At 38.2% G+C, this 21559-nt stretch overlaps 1 protein-coding gene across 8 annotated transcripts in view; it reads right to left on the bottom strand.

The window, feature by feature from the left end:
* The window catches only part of TNRC6A (trinucleotide repeat containing adaptor 6A), a 52690-nt gene that overhangs the window by 20831 nt on the left and 10300 nt on the right, over positions 1–21559 (bottom strand). For 5 of the 8 annotated variants that reach the window (XM_056333901.1, XM_056333902.1, XM_056333905.1 and 2 more), the window contains 4 exons: positions 18274–18364; positions 15850–15871; positions 7255–7590; positions 2890–2937 (listed from right to left, as the gene is read on the bottom strand). In XM_056333901.1, coding sequence (XP_056189876.1) covers positions 2890–2937; positions 7255–7590; positions 15850–15871; positions 18274–18364 — 497 coding nt within the window. The remainder of the gene's footprint in view (positions 1–2889; positions 2938–7254; positions 7591–15849; positions 15872–18273; positions 18365–21559) is intronic. The other 3 variants (XM_056333907.1, XM_056333904.1, XM_056333908.1) reach the window with 1 other exon arrangement.

Raw genomic sequence — 21559 nt, 5'->3', positions numbered from 1 at the left:
TTAATTTTTAATCAATAGCAATATTATTCATTCTACATTGCCTACAAGAATCTTGCCAAAGAGCCTGCCTCTAAGAGTGCATAGCCTGGAATAGCAAAGAGCAGAGAAACCTGCTGCTCCTCCAGCAACCAAGATGGTAGATGCTTGAAAAAGTCCAAGCAATCCGTTAAGCTTCACATGGTAACTACCACATGAGAAACAAAAGATGATGGTACAGCAGTTTGGAACTGGGAGTAGTGGAAAAAGACCTATGGCAGGTAGAAATAGCACTGCAATAATTACAAGTGCCTGGCAGCTCCCCAGTCTTGAGGAGGAGAACCACACAGCATCCTTAGGAGAACTGGAAGATGTGTTCAGCTGAACAAAACCCAGAATCTGCCTATTAATGTGTTATTAGAAAAAAACCTGTACTATTGGAGCAACTGACCACCAAAAAACAAGATTTCAAATCTCACGCTGATATTTTTAAAAGACATTTAACCTGTATTAAATGACTAAACTTAAGAGTTATCTGCTCTCTCACAAACAAGAGAATCAACAGCATCAAAAACTGCCCTAACAAAACAAAGACTTGATTACATAAGCATCACCCCAATAATATGATCAATTTTAAAAGCAACAAGAAAGTATACAGATGGCAAACAGCCTGAGTTCAGTGTAGAGAAAGAGATACAGGTTATGACTACAAGGGAGAGTGAAATGGTAAATAAACCCTTATTTGCACAACAATAGAATACATAAAAATAAAGCTTGTCTTTATTAAGATTCCATTATCTAATTTAGATGCGATGCAGTTTGTAATGAGCCAATACACAAACAGCATATAATGATTAATTTCCAGTCATCCAGAATTTTATCCTATCACATACCTTGACTAACAGTCCTTTTTCTAGACATAAACATGTGTTAATGATTTCTGGTATGAGCCACTGTTCTGAAATATTCATATCTAAATCTCCACAATCCATGAACTTCTGAGATTAAGTATACAACTACTGATTAAGCAAGGTTTTATCTCTGATTTTTTGTATCTGGCAGATACCACAAAACCAGCCTCAAGATTGGAAAATTACAGCTAACAACATACTACACTTGGTGCACAGCAAAACGAGCCAGTAATATCTTGGGTTTCTCCCCAAAATTATCTAGAAGCTGCAACTGTAACTTCTGCTGCTTAAATCCTGGACAAAAAAAAAAAAAAAGAAGAAACTACACAAACCTGAGTTTCTTAAGATTTACTAATCTGCTAAAATTTTTTTCGGTAATTTGTAATTTGATGTTTTCTAGCTCTGAGTTACTCCTGCAGGATATATGTGCAGAAAACTGTATGTGTTTTCTAAAGTAGCTAGTTTGTTTTACAGTACCATCACACGATCTAAAAGAAACAGTAGGATTGAGAAGTATAAATTGAAAAATACCTGACTCTTGCTGCCCATTGCCTTTTCCAATTCCAGCACATACTGGTACCCACAGACTGTCAATATTATACCTTGTCAATTATTGCATCTTTGGTCCCCATGCAAAAATGCATTTTGGTAAACAAGCTCTTTAGCTTTCAGTAAACAAGCTAAAAAGCACCTTTTTTATGAAATTACAAAACCAAAAACCATAAAACTTGTTTGTTAACATCACATTTCTGTTTCTTTGTGGTATAGAAAAAGCTCTTGAGGTCTGTTTGTGTCTTCTTCAAGTACTGCAACTCAAAAACTAGCAGATGTAGCTGGCTGCCTCTGGAATAGTTTCCTAACTGTAAATGCAGAACAGGAAAGCAGCCAGGACAAGGATACAGTGACCCTTGGCACCTAACGCAGCACAGCTGCTGGCTCTCCTAAAAGGGACCGCCTGCCCTGCACGCTTTCTCTCTCTGCCCTCTCCTCTCCCACACCAGGGCTCTGGCCCGGAACTGTGCTGGACTGGCACTGCAGACTTGCTGCATGGCTAAATTAACACAAGGGAAGAGGAGAGGACGTTTAACATCACCCCTTTGAGAGCAGTCTGCAAGATAAAGAGAAGAGATGCAACACCTTCCCCAGAAGGGTTGTCCAGCAGCGGAACAGGCTGCCCAGGGAAGCAGTGGAGTCGCCATCCCTGGGGGTTATTTCCAAGACATGTAAATGTGAAGCTTAGGGACATGGTTTAGTGGTGGGCTTGGCAGTGTTGGCTTAACAGTTGGCCTCAATTATCTTAAAGGTCTTCTCCAACCTAAATGATTCCATGATTCCCTGAAACGTTCTCCTGAGCACCGTGCCCACAGCAGCCTGCCAGGCACATGGCACAGCCAGAAACAGAGCCAGTACAAACCATCCTACAGCACCACCTGCGTTACTCTAGAGCATTTCATACAGCGTGTCAAGTCCTCACACAGCACATTCGCTCCAAGGTATTACTTAAACAGCAACTGTTCTTCACAATCATATCAAGGAAGCAACATACATGGCTGCAGGCCTCCACGAACGTGGTAGCTCAGCATAAACTCAGCAGTCAAAACAGAAAGGCCCCCAGATGTGATTTCCTTCACAGTGCTGTGAAATGTCTCTGATGTAAAGCACAGGCTTGCACAGATTATTCAATTAATACCACACAAAGAGGCAATGTAATATATAAGCATAAAGGTAAAAAGAAAATACTTAGTAGTTTAAAGCTAAGGTGCCACATAGTCAAAACATCTCTTTTGGTATGAATTTTAGAATTTTTAAAGAAAATTAAAAATGTTTAACCAAAGCAGTATATAATGGCACAGAGCAAGTGTACTTAAGTCAGTCATTCACATAGCACATGCTATTGAAAAACAAAAGCCAAAGAATAAAAAAATCAGACAAAATTGTGTGAAACATGTAAGTACTACAAACACACAGAGTGCAGAAAAAAGGTGAGATTTAAATAGCTAACCTGACTGGTTAGGGGAGTGGCTCACCAAGTCCCGAATGGGAGGCATGCCTAAAAAAAAAAAAAAAAAAGAAAAAAAAAAGAAAAAAAAAAAAAGAAAAAAAGCAAGAAAATTACAGCAGTGTTACTTAAGTAAACTAGCACTTATTTTGAGAACAGTCCCCAGACCACTCATTACTATAAAACCATTTATTAGCACCCCTTTTCCAGGAAATGTTTCTTTCAAGAGCCCTCTCTCAATCTCACTAACCGTACTAGCGATAAGCAAGTCTGAATTGCCTCACCCACAGCGCTGAACACACCACAGGGAAGAGATACACTGATAGCAAATCCAGCTTCCTACGTGTAGCTTTTAGATTTAACTGTTAGCAGTTTTGCTGCTTTTACTAAGTATATCCACTGCTAAGTAGTTTTTATATATTTGGTATTTAATTAACCACTTTAACATGTCCTTGATTTTAAAAGTCTGATTTATATAAAAAAAAGAGGAAGTATTTATAGTCATTGAAACCAAAATCAGTTGATTTTTGACTGTACTAACTTAGAATTTCAGAGGTCACCCCTTAAACTCTAAGCAAGTTCGCATCACTTCGTTGAATGGCACACTTTCTCCACCTGAAAGTCATTATTTTGCTACCTGATTTAGCAAACAAAACTAAGTATGGTCCAACTCTGATTTAACCTAAGTGTATGCATAACAAACTTTAATCTACCACTCTTTCATAGCTTCTTCCTCCCAAGCCTCCTACAGGTAGTGTATGAAATGGAAGTCAATGTTTCAAATTCACAAATTTTACAGTTGGAGACCATATCTGTTACATTTAAGGCAATGTTTCCTAAACTAAGTCAACCTCCATCACTACTATCTGCAAATCCCAACTGCCACTTCTTCCCCGACTCCTACAACAACTGAGAAAAACCCCTCAAAAGTTACAGTAAGAGCATTTTGTTCCCTAAGGTTCTGGCTGTAACACAATTTTGCAGCTTCACTGCAAGATGCACAAGGATAAAGCGAGACACGCTCACGTCAAAGGAGGAATCCAAGTCACTGGATTAATGCCAGAAGCCTGATGGTGCTCTCCTGTTTTGTTCTGTCCCACAGTTGTAAGCAATTACTGCTGGCAAATGTTTTAGTTCACTGTATAAATCATTTCATTGTGGAATAACCACCTGGCTATTCGGATGCGTTACAAAGCATGGAGGCAAACAAACATACCAAGGCAGCATTCAAGACCTTCCTTTCCTGTGAAGTTTACACACAGAGGAAAATTTTCAGTAAAGCAAACAACTAAATTGGGTATGAAAACATTCTGATAAAGAGCTACTTATGTCAATTTCCTAAAATAACCATCTTGGTACAAGACTGTAGCTGTTCCAGAAGCACTACATGACAAGAGCTTCACTCATGTGTCTTTATTAAAAAGATATGCCAAATGTCCTAAAATCAGCAGAAACACCCCCAGCCTTCAGGACTATCCCTTCTTAAGCTTTACTTCTAAACAAAGCAGGTTAATTTTCGAAAGAGAAGATGATTGTCCATGCAAAACACAAGTACAGAGGTTTGTTTGGCTTTTTTTGACCACTGATACAATTAAAAAATTCTCCAACACTGAAGACTTAGCTTACTGTGGCCAGGGCAACGAAAGGAAGACTTTAAATTTAGCAGTATTTGTGTCCCCTGGCTTTTACAAAGCACCTACCCAACAGTTAAGTCCACAGCTGGAATTGGGGAGAGATCCTACCCCAGGGTCTGTCAGGGAATGACAGATAAAACAACTGGAGCCATTAGTGATGCCAGCAATTTTGACTTCAACACTTCAAGCTACAGTTTTTCCTTTAGCCCTAAAATACAGACCAATCCCAATATCCATTAAATAATGCTTTAAAAAAGTAAAAAAACTTAACAATCTTCAAAGATACTCTGTTAAGGTATAAAATTTGTTAACCCAAATGGCCTGTACACTGATATGCTTTCAATAGGAAGGGATTTGCAGATACGTGAAATTTCATGACATTTTTAATTTCAGAGGTAACAACGTGGAGAGTACCTAGAAGTTACCATTCGAGGCTAAAAGAAGAACTAGGGAGAGTGAGTGAGTAAGACCGAGACAGGCAAATGACAGTAATATTTCCTTTCAGATAAAAAGGTGTCAAAAGGCATTAAGTCACTCTCGCCTGCTGCTGGACTATGGCCACCTCCATACCAAAAGACAATTCACTAGACAGGATTACAAAATGTTACAAAAATCCAGCCCTGAAAAATTATTTTTCTTTACATTATCATCTTACCTCCATTTCTCAAAGAACATGGCAAAACACCCAAACCAGACATTATTCCTGGTTATACTAGAAGGAAACAGATCTTTCAGGCATACAGCTACATGGCACCAAGAAACAAGACCCTGGCTGCCCACTTGTTGGTTCTGACAAGTTACCTTGGACACAGGGGAACACCCCAAGTACAGCACACAAAGATTGGACAGGATACTACAGAAAAGGTATTTTCTTAAGATGGGAAAGCGATTTGGGCAACCTTTCTCGCACCTAAAGGCTCTCAGAACCTTTGCATTACCAGCTGGATGTAGACATGTTATTCAAATAATTAACATATTATTCAAACTGCCAAACTACTCCCAGTAAAGCAGTTGCCTCAGACCCTGGGTACAGCATTGTGGCAGTGCCACTCAGGGACATGTCAGCATCTCCCAGCCTAGAGGCTGTCCAGCCACACCAGAAAAAAATCAAGCAACATTGAGCAAAACTGGAAGAATGCAATACATAAATGGGACCCCAACTACTTAAATATTGGGCTGGTGTTCACAAAAAGTGAAATGAAGGACAGTATACTCCAAAAATCCTCTGGATACAATTAGGAGGTTTAACAGGTTGTATAAGAAGTAATACTTCTTAAATTAGATGTGAATTTTTATTTAAAGCACTACTTGCTACCATAGAATCTGACCATTAGAGGATATATGTTGGAGAAAAAGCTGCATCTTAGAAGCAGGCAAGTATATGAAAGGTTAAACCTGACTACAGACAGGAACAAAATTACACAGGTGAAGTAAAAAAAAAAATAAATAAAACTAACTATTTAAAAATTACTTCTTAGAATGGTGAAGAGTTATATCAGTATGTTACAAAAATAACACTGGAAAGTATTATCGGATACATCCCTCAAGGGGCACATGGATAAACTGCTTCCAATGCTTTGTTTACTTTCATTTTAAATACTGCTTCTTCAAGATTCAGTAATGAGGACAGCTAAAAATTTAACCAGAACTTGAAATATCGAAGCTATACATAGAAATATTATTTTTTTTTTTTTTTAACTGAAGGGGCTAGAAGTCACATCCTTTGTGGTGTACAGTACACTAATTTTAAGAATTCAGTAAAGTTTCAGAAGAAACTCTGGGGAAACAAGTTATATCGTCACTGCTATATGAACATCAAAAAATAAATAAAAAATATAAAAATAAGAAAGTCTGCCCCAACATAGTGTTAGCATGCATTAATACCAAATCCCTTTGAAAATCTAGATTCCTAAAAGAAAGTTACTTCTCTTGTAGTCAAAACCAGACTGCCCTCAAAAACTCACTGAACTGCATGCTAGTACATTCACTGAGTGGCAGATTATGCACATGTAACAGATAAGTTTACTACTCTTAAACGGGTATTTGAAAAGAATGCATGCCAAGCCAAAATAACAAAGGATAATTATACTTAAATAGTAATAAAGGTAAAGACTGATCCATTTTGTAGGACACCAAAGCTTCAGGCAGATGAAACAAAGAAAAAACCTCTAGCCTAACAACAAAAATCAGTTCTGGTAATTCTAAACAAGTTTGTACCCTAGCTGTAACTCTGGATATGGAGAGAGAAAAAAAAAAAAAAAAAAAAAAAAAAGAGAAAATAAAAAGAGTCTTGAGATGCTGTTCAGAATGCTCTGAGAAAAAAGTTTGAAAGGCTCTTCCTTGTGAGACCTGTGTATCAAGGCTGGATGCAAAAAGATGCTTTGTACCATGACCAAGTTTAGATCAATTATTAGGATAAAGACAGGAAATTAGGAAATTCAGAACATAGCAGTGGTCATATTGGCTTCAACATCTGTTCAAAACTAGGCATGTCTATTGTACACCACTGGCAACAACCAGCAACTAAGGCATCGTAAGTTTCAGTATGAAACTTGCACAAAGATGGTCAAAACCATCCTGCAACGTTTAATATTAAGGTGTGACATAGGAAAATATCTCATCATGCTACAGCTTACATTTAAAGTTGAAATAATATTAGCTCAAATATTTCACTGATAATGGAACTTAAACTATTTGACTTTAATTAAAGAAAAACAAGGTACTGCCCCCTCACCTGGCTGTTTTTTGCTGCTGTTCGGCACTTCTCCGTTGGTCACTGGCTGTTTATTTGTGACAGTGCTGCCTCCTGACTGGCCGTTTAATACTTTAGGAGTAGATCCCAGGTTTGCAGCTATAACTGGTAACTGCTGACCTCGTTTCAGAAGCTGTTTCTGTTCCTGGTGTCGAAATCGCGGTGGTACTTCACGAGGAGGGTATCGAGGCAAGGTCTGCTGCTGCTGACTGTTGGCTGTGGCCCGCTTGGCATTATTATTAGTGCTGGTTACTGTGGAAGTGCCGTTAGAGGTGACAGGCTGAGGCTGGCTTACACTTGTCTTTGTTTGTTCTGGCACTGCCCCCACCCCCAAAAAAAAGAAAGTTGGACAAAGTTATTCATAAGAACAGCAACTTAAAAAATTGTAGACTAAGTCAGTATTCTTAGATGTGTTTACGTATTATGAAATGGCAGCATTTTTTCCAATTCAGGTTGTAAATCATTCCCCGTTAGAAGCTCTATTACCCCATAAGCACACAACTTTAATAGTATAGACCTGGAAGCAGAAATATGCCTTGCTATCACTCCTAACAAAGTTATCTCAGTTAAAGTATGCTACTACTAACAAGCTTTCTATAGCTTTTTCTGACAAATCAGCACTATACCTATTTATTTCAGCATCTAAACATAATTTAAAAAAAATATTTAAGTAAAAAAAAAATACTACTCCAATGGGAAACATAAGCATAACATATAAAAAAAATATTAGAAAAATGTTATGGTCTTGCCCAAAATGAACAAGAGGTGAACAGGACATACAGAATGCGTTGTTAAGACTTGCCTGCTTTATCAACCCTAACATCCAAAGACAAATCTATTAATACCCTTAAGTGAGTCTTGGGAAAAGCTAATAGCACAGGTAGCCCCCATACACAGCTCAGCAGGACCATGCTGGCATTGATAAAATGCCAAATGTGCAACTGTAACTCCAAATTATCTTTCAGTCTTGACAGCACGGCCACTTCAAGGCAAGATGAAGGTCAGGTAATTTGCAGAGGTGGCCTGGGAGTGAACACACCAAACTCAGATGCTGAATAAAGGGAAAACCACATCCTCAACTCAACACCTCCACCACAACGAGTACAAAAGCAAAGATGCTAAGTACAGGGGTGCGCAGGTGTAGGGAACTGATCAGCATGCCAGGATCAACAGATGGGAACGAATACCGCAAGCTACTGGATGTGCCTCCTGGTGCTACTGCCATTCAACCCAACCACTGCAACAGGTAAGCTGTACTTCCAATCCCTTATGTTATTGACATGTTAATATACTTTTCAAATTTCTTGGATATCCGACATCCATAAAGTCTGTTTACATTTACTCTGGGACTTTCCAAGATAGCTCAAGACTTGATCACAACCTTCCTCAGCACTGACCTACCTAAGCGACCAATTCACCATTTCCACTCTTCACACTTCACAAAATGAAACTGTCAATTTTAGAAGTTCTGAAGGAAAATAACGTAACTCATGTGGCATTCCCCTGGCTAACAGCAATGGCACAGCTTGGTAATGCAACTTCTCCAGTGACAAACATTTCAAGAGGTTCCTACTAGCTACAGGTCACTCCTTCCCCAGCAACACAACCCCTTCTGGGGCTGTGCAGCCAACGGAGGGGAAAGGTGATCCAGGTTTAAGCCATCCTCACAGTTTTTTCATGGAGATCCTACAAGAGAAGAGCTCAGGACACAGCTCCATCAAACTGCTCCAACAGCATCTCTAAGGTGGTGGCAGCCTATGGAAGAGGCCTGACCGTGCGCACTAGGACAGAGGGAAACTGAGGCAGGCACTACTGCTTGGGACCAGCAAGGGCTCCCGCTCTGCACTGCTGAGTGAGGTGGCACCCCATTACAAATCAGGTTTCCATTACTGTAAGGCTGTATTTACTTTCAAGAATAGTTTTGCACATTGGAAGCACCTAAACATACATGAGGTTGAGGCATAAGAGCAGCATCTCAAACCATTTCCCTGCTGTGTTCCATTTAGCAACTTCCTGGCATGTCAGCAGCAGGAATGTTGTTGCTACATGACTGAAAATGTCGTCTTCTGGGGCTTTTTAAATTTTTAATATTTGTTTAAAGACTATTTTATCATTCACTTTCAGAAACAGATTCATGTGAACGCAACATAAAAAAATAAATGAAAACAAACTTAACCTTTTATTTAAAGAATCAGTTTGAATATTGTCAATGTTACTTATGACTATAATTTCTTTTTATTTCTTCTATAATACAGTTACATATTTTGAAAAATACAAACATGAAAGCCTTTAGAATAAAATGTAACCTACAAATCAGCATTGAGGTGTGTTTTAATGGAATATTGCATTGGCTACTTAAGCAAAGCAGAAAAGAAAGATGTGAGTGACCTCCTCGTTTCACAGGTGGCCAGCCACTGGCCTTTGATGGAAGTCCCAAGGGGAGCGGAGGAGCACCCAGCTTCGGCTGCTCACCAGCACGCTCACTCCACAGCCCCACCACCTCCCCTGCTCCGCCACAGCAGTGACCCAGCGCTCTCTATTTCACAGCTGACTGGAGAAGGACAGAATTAAGGAGAGGAATGGCCAAGGCATAAGTCAATTCAATGTACAGGTAATAGAAGGTATTCAAAAGCTATAATTTGGCAAGTTGATAAAAAAAAAAATCACCAACACCATATCAGATTCCAACAATTTGTTACCTGTATTAAAAAAGCAGGTAACTCTGATTCCTTGTACAATGTTTTGATGCACGTAACATGACAAGTTATAATCAAAACTGAATTTCACAAATAGTCTTAAACAAATTACTTCCATTTATTCCTTTTACAATTTCCTGGTTTAAAAATAATTGAAGTAATTGAAAGTGACTAAGCGGGGTGGGGGGGGTAGCGGCAGGGGTTGGGTAGCTATTTTAGCAAAGACCTATGAATTTGTCGACAATTTAATGAATAAACACTTAGCCTACTTCTGTGGTCTAGGTACTGCAACAAGGTTTGAAACAACAAAAAAAATAATTTCTTCACATATCACAATCTGTGTAACTACTGCCCAAATCTTAACTTTTTCATCTATCAATGTATCGCCCGCAATGATTCACACTAATTACTCTCTACAGTTTAAAGCACAGTCCAGCCTACACCTGAGGCGTGCTGACAGTGATATTCAGGACACAACCACCTTTTGCAGCCAGCACATCATTATCAAGCCAACAAAGTAGTTACACAGTAACACCACCACTTAGGGACATATATACCCTTCGGTCTTCTGCCCAGTTTTTAAGCTTTTTTTTTTTTTTTTTTAAAGTATTTTTTTTTATTACTGCTAGCTTAAATGGAAAGTACACCTCACTTGAAGAGGTTTCTCACAGAACACCCCATAACATGATCAATGAGATTCAGTTTTCCTACACTACTACTTCCATTTGCATACAATTGCTCCTCCTGCATAAAGTAAAATCATTTCTGTGTGACATTCCACGAGACATTCAACAGAGTTGCAAGTTGCACGCTTAGGGCAGCACTGCAACGCAGCAACATTAATACTTTACTTTCCTAATTAAAGCTACTTTTAAGACAAAGTGCATATTGTAACAGAATCCAGTGGACTTGCTGGTAATCGAATCACATTTGACTATAAGAGTGCAACTAATAAACAAGCTACTTTCTGCCAAGCCCCTATGCTACGACATGAACAGGACTTCAAAAACAGTTTAAGAAAATTTTATTTCTCATATATTCTGTGCATTCATTTCTTTAGCAAATGTGGTGACTCCTTCTACTACGATCAGCAAACGAAATAGAAATCTAACAGATAAGACAGCTATACTAAAGAACATGCAGAGTTTACATTTGTACATTAATTTTGAACCGAAATTAATCCAAAGTGCCACAGAATTCCCTTGCATTCATTCCCTTAAGTACCACAAAGTAAGTTTTAAGCTATGCAATTTATTCTGTGCAGCATTTTCTGGTCCACAACTTCTCAGGAGACTAAATAATACATTAATATTCCAATATGGCTACAATAAATTCCAACCCCTCTTAATCATTATCTTAACATTCTAATTTGTTATAAGCAAGTTGCTTGTTTAATAAAAGTTTGTTCTGCACACCAGTATTTTATTTTGAATCATATTAAGGCAGAAAGATAACATTAACAGACTTACAGTCTATCACAGTTAATTTGCTTGACTAGTAATAGCAAGTTTACAGAAACGAGTATTAAAAATGACAGATTTTCATAAAGAACAAACCTGCTGAAAACCCACAAAGCAGGGGATGGTGAAGTTACAGTTTACAGAGAGATTCCAAAGAAAGACGCTTCCAACTTGTGTTGCTTTCCCACTCTGCAGATTTCATTAGAAAATGGAGGAGAAGCATGGTGTCATTTTACTGCTCCAGGAGTGCTGCCTGCCAACTCCTCCTGGAGTAGGGGCCCAGTGACTTAAACTCCCCCTCCAATAAAAAAAATGGCAGCTGTTCGAATAACTTTAATGCAGATGGAAAACAGTTTCTCACTCGCACACAAAATCAGCGTACAAAGATCAAATCGTCTACTAAACCACACAAAGAACAGCACCAAGCTGTCATTTAAATGTTTCTTCTTGCTGCTGCTGAAGCTGACCTCTTAAAAATGTATTGTAACGCTCTCCCTGCATGTCATGCCCCAAAGAGTTGTCAGTGCTGGAATGCTGAAGGGCAAACAGAGGAAGTCTGGCTTTCAAGCTGACACACGTAAGATGTAGTGCTAGAATTTTCGTTGTGGAAAAATGGCCGCAGCTGTAAGCTCAGCTAGCTGATCTGGAAAATATCTAACTGTTTGCCAATTCATTAACCCCTGAAGATCCGCACAAAGGTAAGTTGTATGCCATTCCTACGGGTAATTTTAACAGCAAGCATTTCTTACTCTGTTCATTTTTGCTATTTGCTTTCAAGATTTAAAAGCTAACATAACAGTTTTTCCAATCAGGAAAAGCACAGTTAGGCAAGTGAAAAAAAAAAATACCCGACAAAAAACAGAAGAGTTAGTGTATTCAGGCAATTTTGCTTCACAGAGAAGAAAATGAATAAGAAGTTTCCAAGGTGGGAAATATGAGTCAGAGATTTCAATTCCACACCCAGCTATTTTTAAAAGCACTTTCCGTTTCAGTGGTTGATTCAAAGTTGATTCTGTTCTGCAATAAAAGTAGTACTTTATGCCTCTGCCTTCTACAAAGCAGAGGAATTCAGAACTGAAGATTGGCAGATGTTTTCAGCTCAAGCTTGTACTGTTTTGCAAAACGCAAAAGCATTCAGCATAACTAACCATAACACTAGCATCAACATTACTGTTCAGTTTCTACAAATTACTTCACTAGGGTATTATGTGTATACATTAAAGTGTGTGCAAAAAGGTATTTCAGCTCATAATAAAATCTCATTCTCAAGAAACACACCATGATTAGTGAAGTGAGCATATACAACACAACTCAAAATGTTCCCCTTAAATAGCATTTACTTTAGTGCCTGGCTTATCATTAGCTACTTGCAGCCATAGTGTGGTTTGCAGAGTCCTGTTTTAGGAAAAATTCAGGGTAAATGGATTGATTTCTCTTTAATAGCACTGACATTAAACACAGCAAAAACAGGTATTTTGTTAAGCTAGAAGGAATACCACAACAACCCACAATCCTACAGTATTCTCAACAAATAAGGGCTTCCAAATGATACTTATTTTTTCCTAAAATACCCGGTACGAGAGCACTTAGAGGGCACTTGTCGATGTACGAATTTATGCCAGCTGCCACACAAATGGAGAAATCTTCCACTTAACAGCTAAATAATACATTCACCTCTAACTCCTAGGAACTGCCTCTTCGCTCTTTTAATAAAAACAGATGTATAAAGCTAGACAGGTTACAGTATTTGAAATCCACAAGAACAGCATACGTGCATTTTGAATGACAATACTACAATATTAAAATGCTACTTGTACCAGAAACGTTTATATTAGCATCACCTTCGTTACCTCCATTCCCAATCCTGAACAGAAGAAAAAAAATGAGCACTATTAACTTCCTCAGAAAGTAGTAGTCTTATAATTTTACATGAACGCTGGTAGCTACTTCAGCTGGTACAACAGCAGTTTCTACCTTAGCTAAAACAATATTTTTGAGCCATCCAAACCACGCTTGAAACCAAGAAAAAATCTCCCTACCCACCCCCACCGCTTAACCAGGTACTTTTCTGAAAGAAGGAACATAATTCTGAATTATTTAGCGATCCTATACTCTTGTATTTTATCTTCAGCTCATGCACAGAATAAATTATTTAAGACATTAACGTGATGGAAACTTGGAAACTAATGAAACATTAATTTGCATCCTGAATACAAGTAGGCAAAACTGTTGAAACAATGAAAGAGCCATGTGCAACATAAGCAACAAATTTTGTTCCTATAGAAACTGTTGCAAAGTTGTGTATCTGAATCTCATAATGTCTGTTCTTCATCAGGGCTGCCAGCTTGAGTTTCTTTGACAACTCTAAATTCCTGCTAAACTTCCTGAAATACCCTTTTAATAATAATGTAACATTAAAGTTGGAACTTAATACTTCCATCAGTAAACACTAGGCTTCCAAGGAGAAAGAGAGGAGAGGAAAAAAAAAAAAAAAAAAGCCAAGACTTATTTTGTCCTTCAAAAGAAAGGTATTTTCTTTCAATTTGAAGATTGCCATCAGGTGGCCTACTGAGCAGAATCACTGCCCTCCTGTCTTCATGCTATTTTTAGCCATCTGCTTCTGCAGCCATGGATGCCAGCGAACATAAGTACAGAGGTCAAATGTTCATTCAAAATGGATGTTATTATTTACAGCAAAGTATTTTACCATTTTCCTCCTTCACTGTCTTTTCAGATATATTTAATTACTTCAGAACAAACCTAACACTTTCACAATTCTTTAAATCTGGTGTATTAACTTCAAAGACTTATGGCAGGAATATACAGAAGAAAACAAATGCTTAGCCTGTACTCAAATGCAATTCAACGCACTGCTTTAAAAAGGGTGCTTTAAAAACACAAATCGAGTGTTTGTTGATTATAATACTCTTCCAGAAATTTTATTGAGTCCTGGGCCTAAAGACAAACATAGGATTCCCACCTGACTGCAGTGACCAGAGCCAGGCTGGAAGGGCCAGGACCTGCACGCAGCCCAACGAAGCCCCCAGGACGGCTGCACGCACAGGACATGAGCTCCCATTACCGACATCGGCTGTGGGAACTAACGCTCCTGCAGCCACCATGCTCTGGGAGCTCCCTCTGCCTCAAGGGATCAATTCTCCGTAACCAAAACGTCAGCGTCCTCTAAGCAGCACACAGAATCCCGGCTGCCATCACTCCCTCCGCAGAGCATCGTCACACACTGAAAACCTATGGGTCCTACTCTTCCACATCCCCCCCTTCATTTAAAGACACATACTAAAGTATACACTGCACTTCAATAAAATAGACATAAACATTTCCTCCGATACCTAGTAATCGGTACTGCAGTCCTCAGGTACTGCAGGCAGGACAATCAGTGCATTATTTTTTTTAATGTGGAGAACCAGCCTCCTCCATTTCAACCTCATGCGAACTAGGATGCTTCTTCAAACGTGCACCTCAGTAATGGACACTTTCATTGGTTTCTTTGCCTCTTCTCAAGCGCAGTATGTCTTCTACTATTTTACTACCTTCATGTCAGAACAGCACTTCAAACACTTTTTGATTTTTCCAACAGTAATTGCATCTTTGCTAAGCAGGGCTTCCGAGCTCCTGTTTCTACCACAGCTCAAGTAAGTATTAAATTAAACCCAATGTTCCCAGAAAACAGGGATTCAGCAAGCACTCCACACGATCACTTACGCAATTATTATCCACTTCCCAACTAACAGGTTATGAGTTAGAATTAAAGAGAAAGTGAAAAGAATCTCTTTTTCCCCCTTTATAAAAGCCAGTTGGAACAGAGAGCTGTATAAAGCCCACAAACATTCAGAATAACTGCAGTGTTCCCAGCCTGCCACCGAACATCGAAATTACAGCTTTCAGATACTGTCAACTTGATAATTTTGTCAGGATGAACCCTCCACATGCAACAGTTAGTTAAAACCAGACACATCAATTACTTGTCTATCCAGCGTTCCCAATGCCCGTTACACTTAAGAGTATTTGGAAATGAAATGTCAAACAGATCCATTATGTGGATCTACACGTGGTTGTAACTTCAAGTGTTAAAAGTGTTTGTGCACTTTTCAAACAAAGCAAAAAAGAGGAAGGAAAAAAAATCAAATAAGGGAAAAACTCCAGGTATTATGTATGTGCTTGGTGTTGTGTAAGTAATTAAGAATGGGAAAATAGGAAGAACAGAAGACTAATCCCTGGAACAAAGCCTTAGCCATTACTCTTCTAGTCTTTTGTGGTCACTGTTTGAAAAAGTGCAACTGAAGTTTCAAGGATCCCATCTTTTAGTTTTGAGAAGAGCTTTCAGGTGACCCGTTTGATTTAACATAGTTAAAAATGCAGAAATTAATATACTGAATAGAAGTAACTCTAAAGTAACTTACCTTTGATTTTTTGTTCAATGGCCTAGAACAAGAAAAAAGAAGTGTCAGTGATTTGTGCAGATAAGAGAACAAACACATGTGCACGTGCCACTTCATAAAGCAACATTAGCTTTTGACTTCCCTCTTTTAAAATGATTTAAAGTTATTTAATTATCTACTTCAGAAGTGTCTCTTTAACCAACCCATGCCTATTATTGCTTATGCTTAGAAAGCTGTTTAAATGTTATAGAAGACAAAATTAATTTGAAAGATAACTACATGAAACAGACTGAATTAAACTTGCAAATTAACATGTTTTAAGTGAGTTAAAAACTGCCTGGAAGCAAAGAACCACCACTACTTTTATTGCAGAATATGGTAGGGGAAGAGGGAGGGACCTAGAAATTTAAAGGAAGTAAAAAGTAAACGCAAAATCTGCAAGTACTTCATTTCCAAGATTCAACTGGTGACATGGCCAAGATGAGAGATCTATTTGAATAAGATTTTATCAGAGGATAAAAATGGGGAGATAAACATTTCTTGTATGGAAGTGCATCTTAATTGTGTGGTTTTAACTATAAAACGTAGTGAAACTGGTTTCATAAAGGACCTCTCAACAGCACAAATCCTAGTTCTTCCTATATGAAACTAGGGTTTTCTTAACCATCGCTTTAAAATGCACTAGTGCCAAAGCAAAATGAGATTTAATTTTCTGTGGCCACTTTGGTAGCTGTACACAACCCTTTTTAATAATGATACCACATATATTCATAGCGTGCAATAAATCTGCAATCATACTTAAGCAATGATTGTCTATAATTAAAACTGTGAAGAGAGAAGAAATAGAATGTGTGAATGCAAAAAAAAATTATTGATTCACTGATTTGATGCTTGGCTAGATTCAGACATTAGCCCTGGCTAGGGCTGACGACTGAAACTTTATTAATATGACTCTTCAGTGTCACAGCCTCACTTCTCTTACAGAAATCAAGACCATTTAAGAGAAAAAACTTCTTTTTCAACTTACTAAGCTGACAAAAAGCAAGGACACATACAAAAATTTAAGTTGTACCATCCAGTAGTTAAAAATGTAGCCTCTTGCTCCCAAGATGCACATGAGCATTCTTGTGGCATCCTACTCTTTTGTGCACAGAACCTACTTAAACTCCTGATAAATGCCACACACTCAACGTTTTGCTACTCTGAGAATACAGCACGTCAATAAAGACACATGGCTCCTGAGCAGTCTAGCAGGTACTCCACAGCAGGAGAAAAAGAGTAAGCAAAACTTCCCATTTTAGGCAAAGGTCTGCTCTCTCCACTTTCAGAAAACTATTTATGCTTTCATTTCTCCTAATATTTCACTCACTCAAACATGCCTTTCAAACTCATAAAACGCTGAATTTTTGAGGAGAAAGTCAGCTATGAAAAACCACTTATTTAAAATATTCAAATTCTGCAAGTAAACCAGTTCCTTTCCTGTTACAACTTTTGATTAAAAAAATAATTCTGTAACGAAAATTAGCTATAAATTACAATTGAGGTCCAAAAATTATTATGCAGCTTTGCTGTCAGCTGCTGAAAAGAACCTCTCATTCTAAAATATGAGCACATACTTCTTCTTGGAGTATCCCTCCAGTACTATTTCACTTAGATTTGTTGCAAGATCAGACATAACTCATCTTGTACAAGTGCAAAACAAACGCCTTTATTTAGGCTAACAAACAGGGAGAGCTGAGTACTGATTACTTGACTATGTAATAAATATCTAGCATTCGTCAGTAAAATCAAAGAAAAACTATTAGTTAGGTTCACTTTGCTACCACCAGTTAGCAAACAAACCTGAAATGGACATGTTTTTAAAAGAGATTTACAAGCTCCTCTCAAGCTTAGGGTCAATACTTAGAAACAATGTCCATGATTAATATCTTGACAGTAAACACGAATTCTGAAGCGTTTACAAGCATTTCTGTGATGTTTCCATCCCAAATCACCTTTACTGTCAATATTTTTGGTTTTCTCCACCTTCCCTAATACAAATTATCTTATGACATGTTTCCTTACTGAAGGATAAGAAGATATATATTAAAGTGGCGACCCAGCTGAAAGCCACCATCTTAAAAATAATTGGTAATTTTATTCTACTAATAAATGCACTAACACTGAAGAAGTTTTCAAACTCAAAACTGCTTCAACTGACAATGAGGAAAAAGAACGGTCATCTCAGAAGAGTATTTAATCTCTGAAGAAACTGTACACAAAGCCAATTAAGACGTTCAATATGTCAGTTACCACTAAGTAACTGACAGTTCATTTAAAGCTTCGAACATTAAATTAAAAAGAAAATGCTTCTGAAAACCTACAACAGCTAAACGAGTATTTACTTGTGATGAAACAAAAGTAACCCACAAGCACTAGTTTTTATTTTTTTAATGTTTGACATACCTTTTTTTGAGCAGCTTCCTTCTTCTTCTTGTCTTCTTTTCTCTTTTTCCTTTCTTCCATCAACTGTTCTTCCTCTTCTTGCACTAAATCCCTGAACCACACAGTTTGTAATTAACTCTCCCAAAATACAATCTGTACACACTTAGATTCATTTTAGAACAATTATTTCACAGTGATAGAAAAGGAACTGGGGAATTTTACTTCTAATTGGATAATATTTCTGTAGGGACTATGTACTTTCACTGCAAACCACAAGTGACAAAACTTTAAGAACATATGCAGCGTCAAGCTACATGTAAAATCTTTTTTCCAAAGCTCACAACGAAGACTTGGACATTAACCTGATTCAAAAGCCAGCGTAAATTCTGACGTTATGTGAATTTGTATGACCGAGCTCTCGCATGTCACTGCTCCCCATTGTCACACACGATCAGCTCTGACCCAGCACAGAGTTTGGCTACACTCAGCAGGAGCCCAGCAAGGGGTTCCTCCCCAGCCACGCAAGCCCACTGGCATCAACGTGGGTGCCCAGGCAGCCATGCAGGTATCTGCATCACTGCACCCATCTGCCAAGAAACAACTGCTCCGTACGCACTTCCCTGCCTGAGCAGCAAGCTAACTCAGTTGGCTGTACATCTGTATGGATAGTACTGCTGAAGCAGAGGGCCCACGAAGTAAAGGAACATGAACTTGAAAAGCATGGTTGGACCAGAGCTTCCAATAGCCAAGCAATTTTAGAGCAACTTAAATGAGCAACAAAGCTGTAACTTGACAAAAGTCGGACACCCCCCCCCCCGTAACTGAAATTCACTTAATACAATGGTTTACATCCTAAAACAGAACGCTTAGCAGCAACAGCACTTTCAGATTACGCTGTTTAAAAACAGACTTCAGCAAAGGCAAGACAAAAAGGAGAACACAGAGTAAAAAAAACCAAACAACAGAGACAACCAAAGATATGCACTCATACTTGCAAGTTATCAGGGTCAGTAGGAACTCGTATCTGATACAAATTTCATGATAACGAAAATAAACTGTTCTTTGAGGCCATGCTCCGAGAGGTGCAGTGATTCTTGATAAGAATGAGAACAAACTCCACACAAACACAACTGACAGAAAACACTGTGGCAACAGGCAGACAAAAAAGCATTTGGGCCAATGGTGTAAAAAGCTCATAACAACAGGGATGGAATGTGCAACTGAAGATCAGTTAGTCATTTCATACACAAGAATAAAAACAAATGCTCACAGAAAGAAGGGTTCTGAAGTTTAGAAAGTAACAATAAAGCTGAACATACAAAAATAAAACAGTGGCAGCAGTTTGCTTTTGTTAGAACACTAAGAGGGAGAGGGAACATACTAATATTCAGTTACTTTAAAGTTTGAGATTCAGGGAATAAAGCATTTTTGTGTACTAGAAAGCCTACCTGCAAGGCTCTTCTTTACCCTTTAAGGGTCAGGAATGTTTCTACACTCAAAACCTTGGCAACTTTTGGTCCACAAGCCCTGACAGTACAATCAGGTGGACAAGATTTAAAAAATAGGTTGAAAATGTCTTTCCAGACCTCTTTCTGAAGCATGCATCTAGGTTGCAACACACGTTCCTCTGATGTCCTGAATCCTAACCCCAGCTCCACTGCACATCCTCTCACTGGGCAAACCACTAAATTCTACAACACTGAACGGGATGTGAGAACAAACTCCAGACTTGTTGAGTGAGTAAAGGAAGAAGACACCAAATTTACTCTTTGAACAACCTTCAAAGATTAGTATAAGTCCTCTTTTTTACATTAACATTTCATACATAACTGGTATTCTCCCAAATCTGCACACACTTTCTGATCTGCTGCAGCTCAAGTAACAAAAGCTACTCAGATTCAGCTACTGTGCAGATGTCTGGACAGTGAAACTGCTTAAGAGTCACAAAGGTTATTTACTGTGGCAAAAGAAAAAGCTGAGCAACAACTGATGGAAGGGCATTTACACATCTGTTTGTGACAAACAGTCTTGCCTGGTGTCTGTCTCCAAAATTCAGCTTTGAATGTGAAAAGCTGTTTTTATCTTTGCCATGCTGTTCACATACTAAACAAGGCAAAACAGTAGAAGAGATTTTATTACACCATTACTTTGATTGCGTTCAAATCTCTGTTTAAGAAGTTACCCTCATTCTATGGCACATGGTTGCGTGCACTCACATTATCAAACAAGACAATCTTGTTATACAAAACTTTGGTGAGAAAATGAACTAACAATGCCAGTAAGGGGCTGTCAAGAAGCAGTCTACTTCTGCCTAGAAACACTGAGCTCCTTTTTAATCCCAAACTACCCACAACTACAAATCTCCAGTTTCAAATAAAATATACATGTCAGAAGCAGTGCCAATTGAATACAGTAAAACACAAGATACTCCACAAGTATTAAAACTTTCATTATTTATTTAGATATATAAATAACTGGTTAATTCTAACACAGCTCAAGTCCCTTTCAAAACAGGCACAGGCATCAGTTTTGTGGTGGTTTTGGGGGTTGGTTTTGGTTGGGGGTTTTTTGAGTTATTTTAGTTTGGGGTTTGGTTTTTTTTTTTTTTAGTTTTTTTTTTTTTGTTAAATCCACATGTGACCTCCAGTTCCCAGTTGCCCAGTTCCACTGTGGCAAATTCATATAACTTCCTCACTTTTTAATTAGACAAAACAGCACTTCTTTTGGCACCTGCCTCTCATTGTAGGTGGTGCCAATGTAAGTAATACTAAACAGCAGCTCATCAGATCTTCTCTTTCTGGTAGCCAGCAGCTTATTGTATTTTGCATTCTGCATAATGCTGCCATTCTTTTGGAAGAGCCAAGTACAACGCAACTGCTGCCCATTTCAGTTCTACCTTTAAACTTTAAAACTGTTCTTTTGTCCTGTTGTGAGAGTCTTCAGCAAGATGCCAACAGCGGCTCTCCTCCTGGTAAAGATAATGCTGTAATAATGATATTTGTAATAAAATGTCAAGGCTTGTGGCCACTATTATTAATACTAGTTTCAAACAAAAAGAGATATGGTAGTGTTTTCACATGACATGCACTGTGAAAGAAAAAAGCCAGCAATACTTAAAATATCTATAGGGCACAGAAACTTCTGAGACTATTAACATCAGTACACAAGACAAAAAAAAAAAAAAAATCATATGACTGCATTTTGGGTAACTGAAGAAGTTCTCAAATCTATTTTTATTACTGTTCACACTACCAGACAACAGTTATGCTTTATCTAGATGGTAAAAAAAAATAAAATCAATTTGTTC

Source organism: Falco biarmicus, chromosome 4, assembly GCF_023638135.1.
Source record: "Falco biarmicus isolate bFalBia1 chromosome 4, bFalBia1.pri, whole genome shotgun sequence".
In the NCBI taxonomy this organism is placed as follows: Eukaryota; Metazoa; Chordata; class Aves; order Falconiformes; family Falconidae; genus Falco; species Falco biarmicus.
This window is presented reverse-complemented; position numbering and strand designations above follow the sequence as displayed.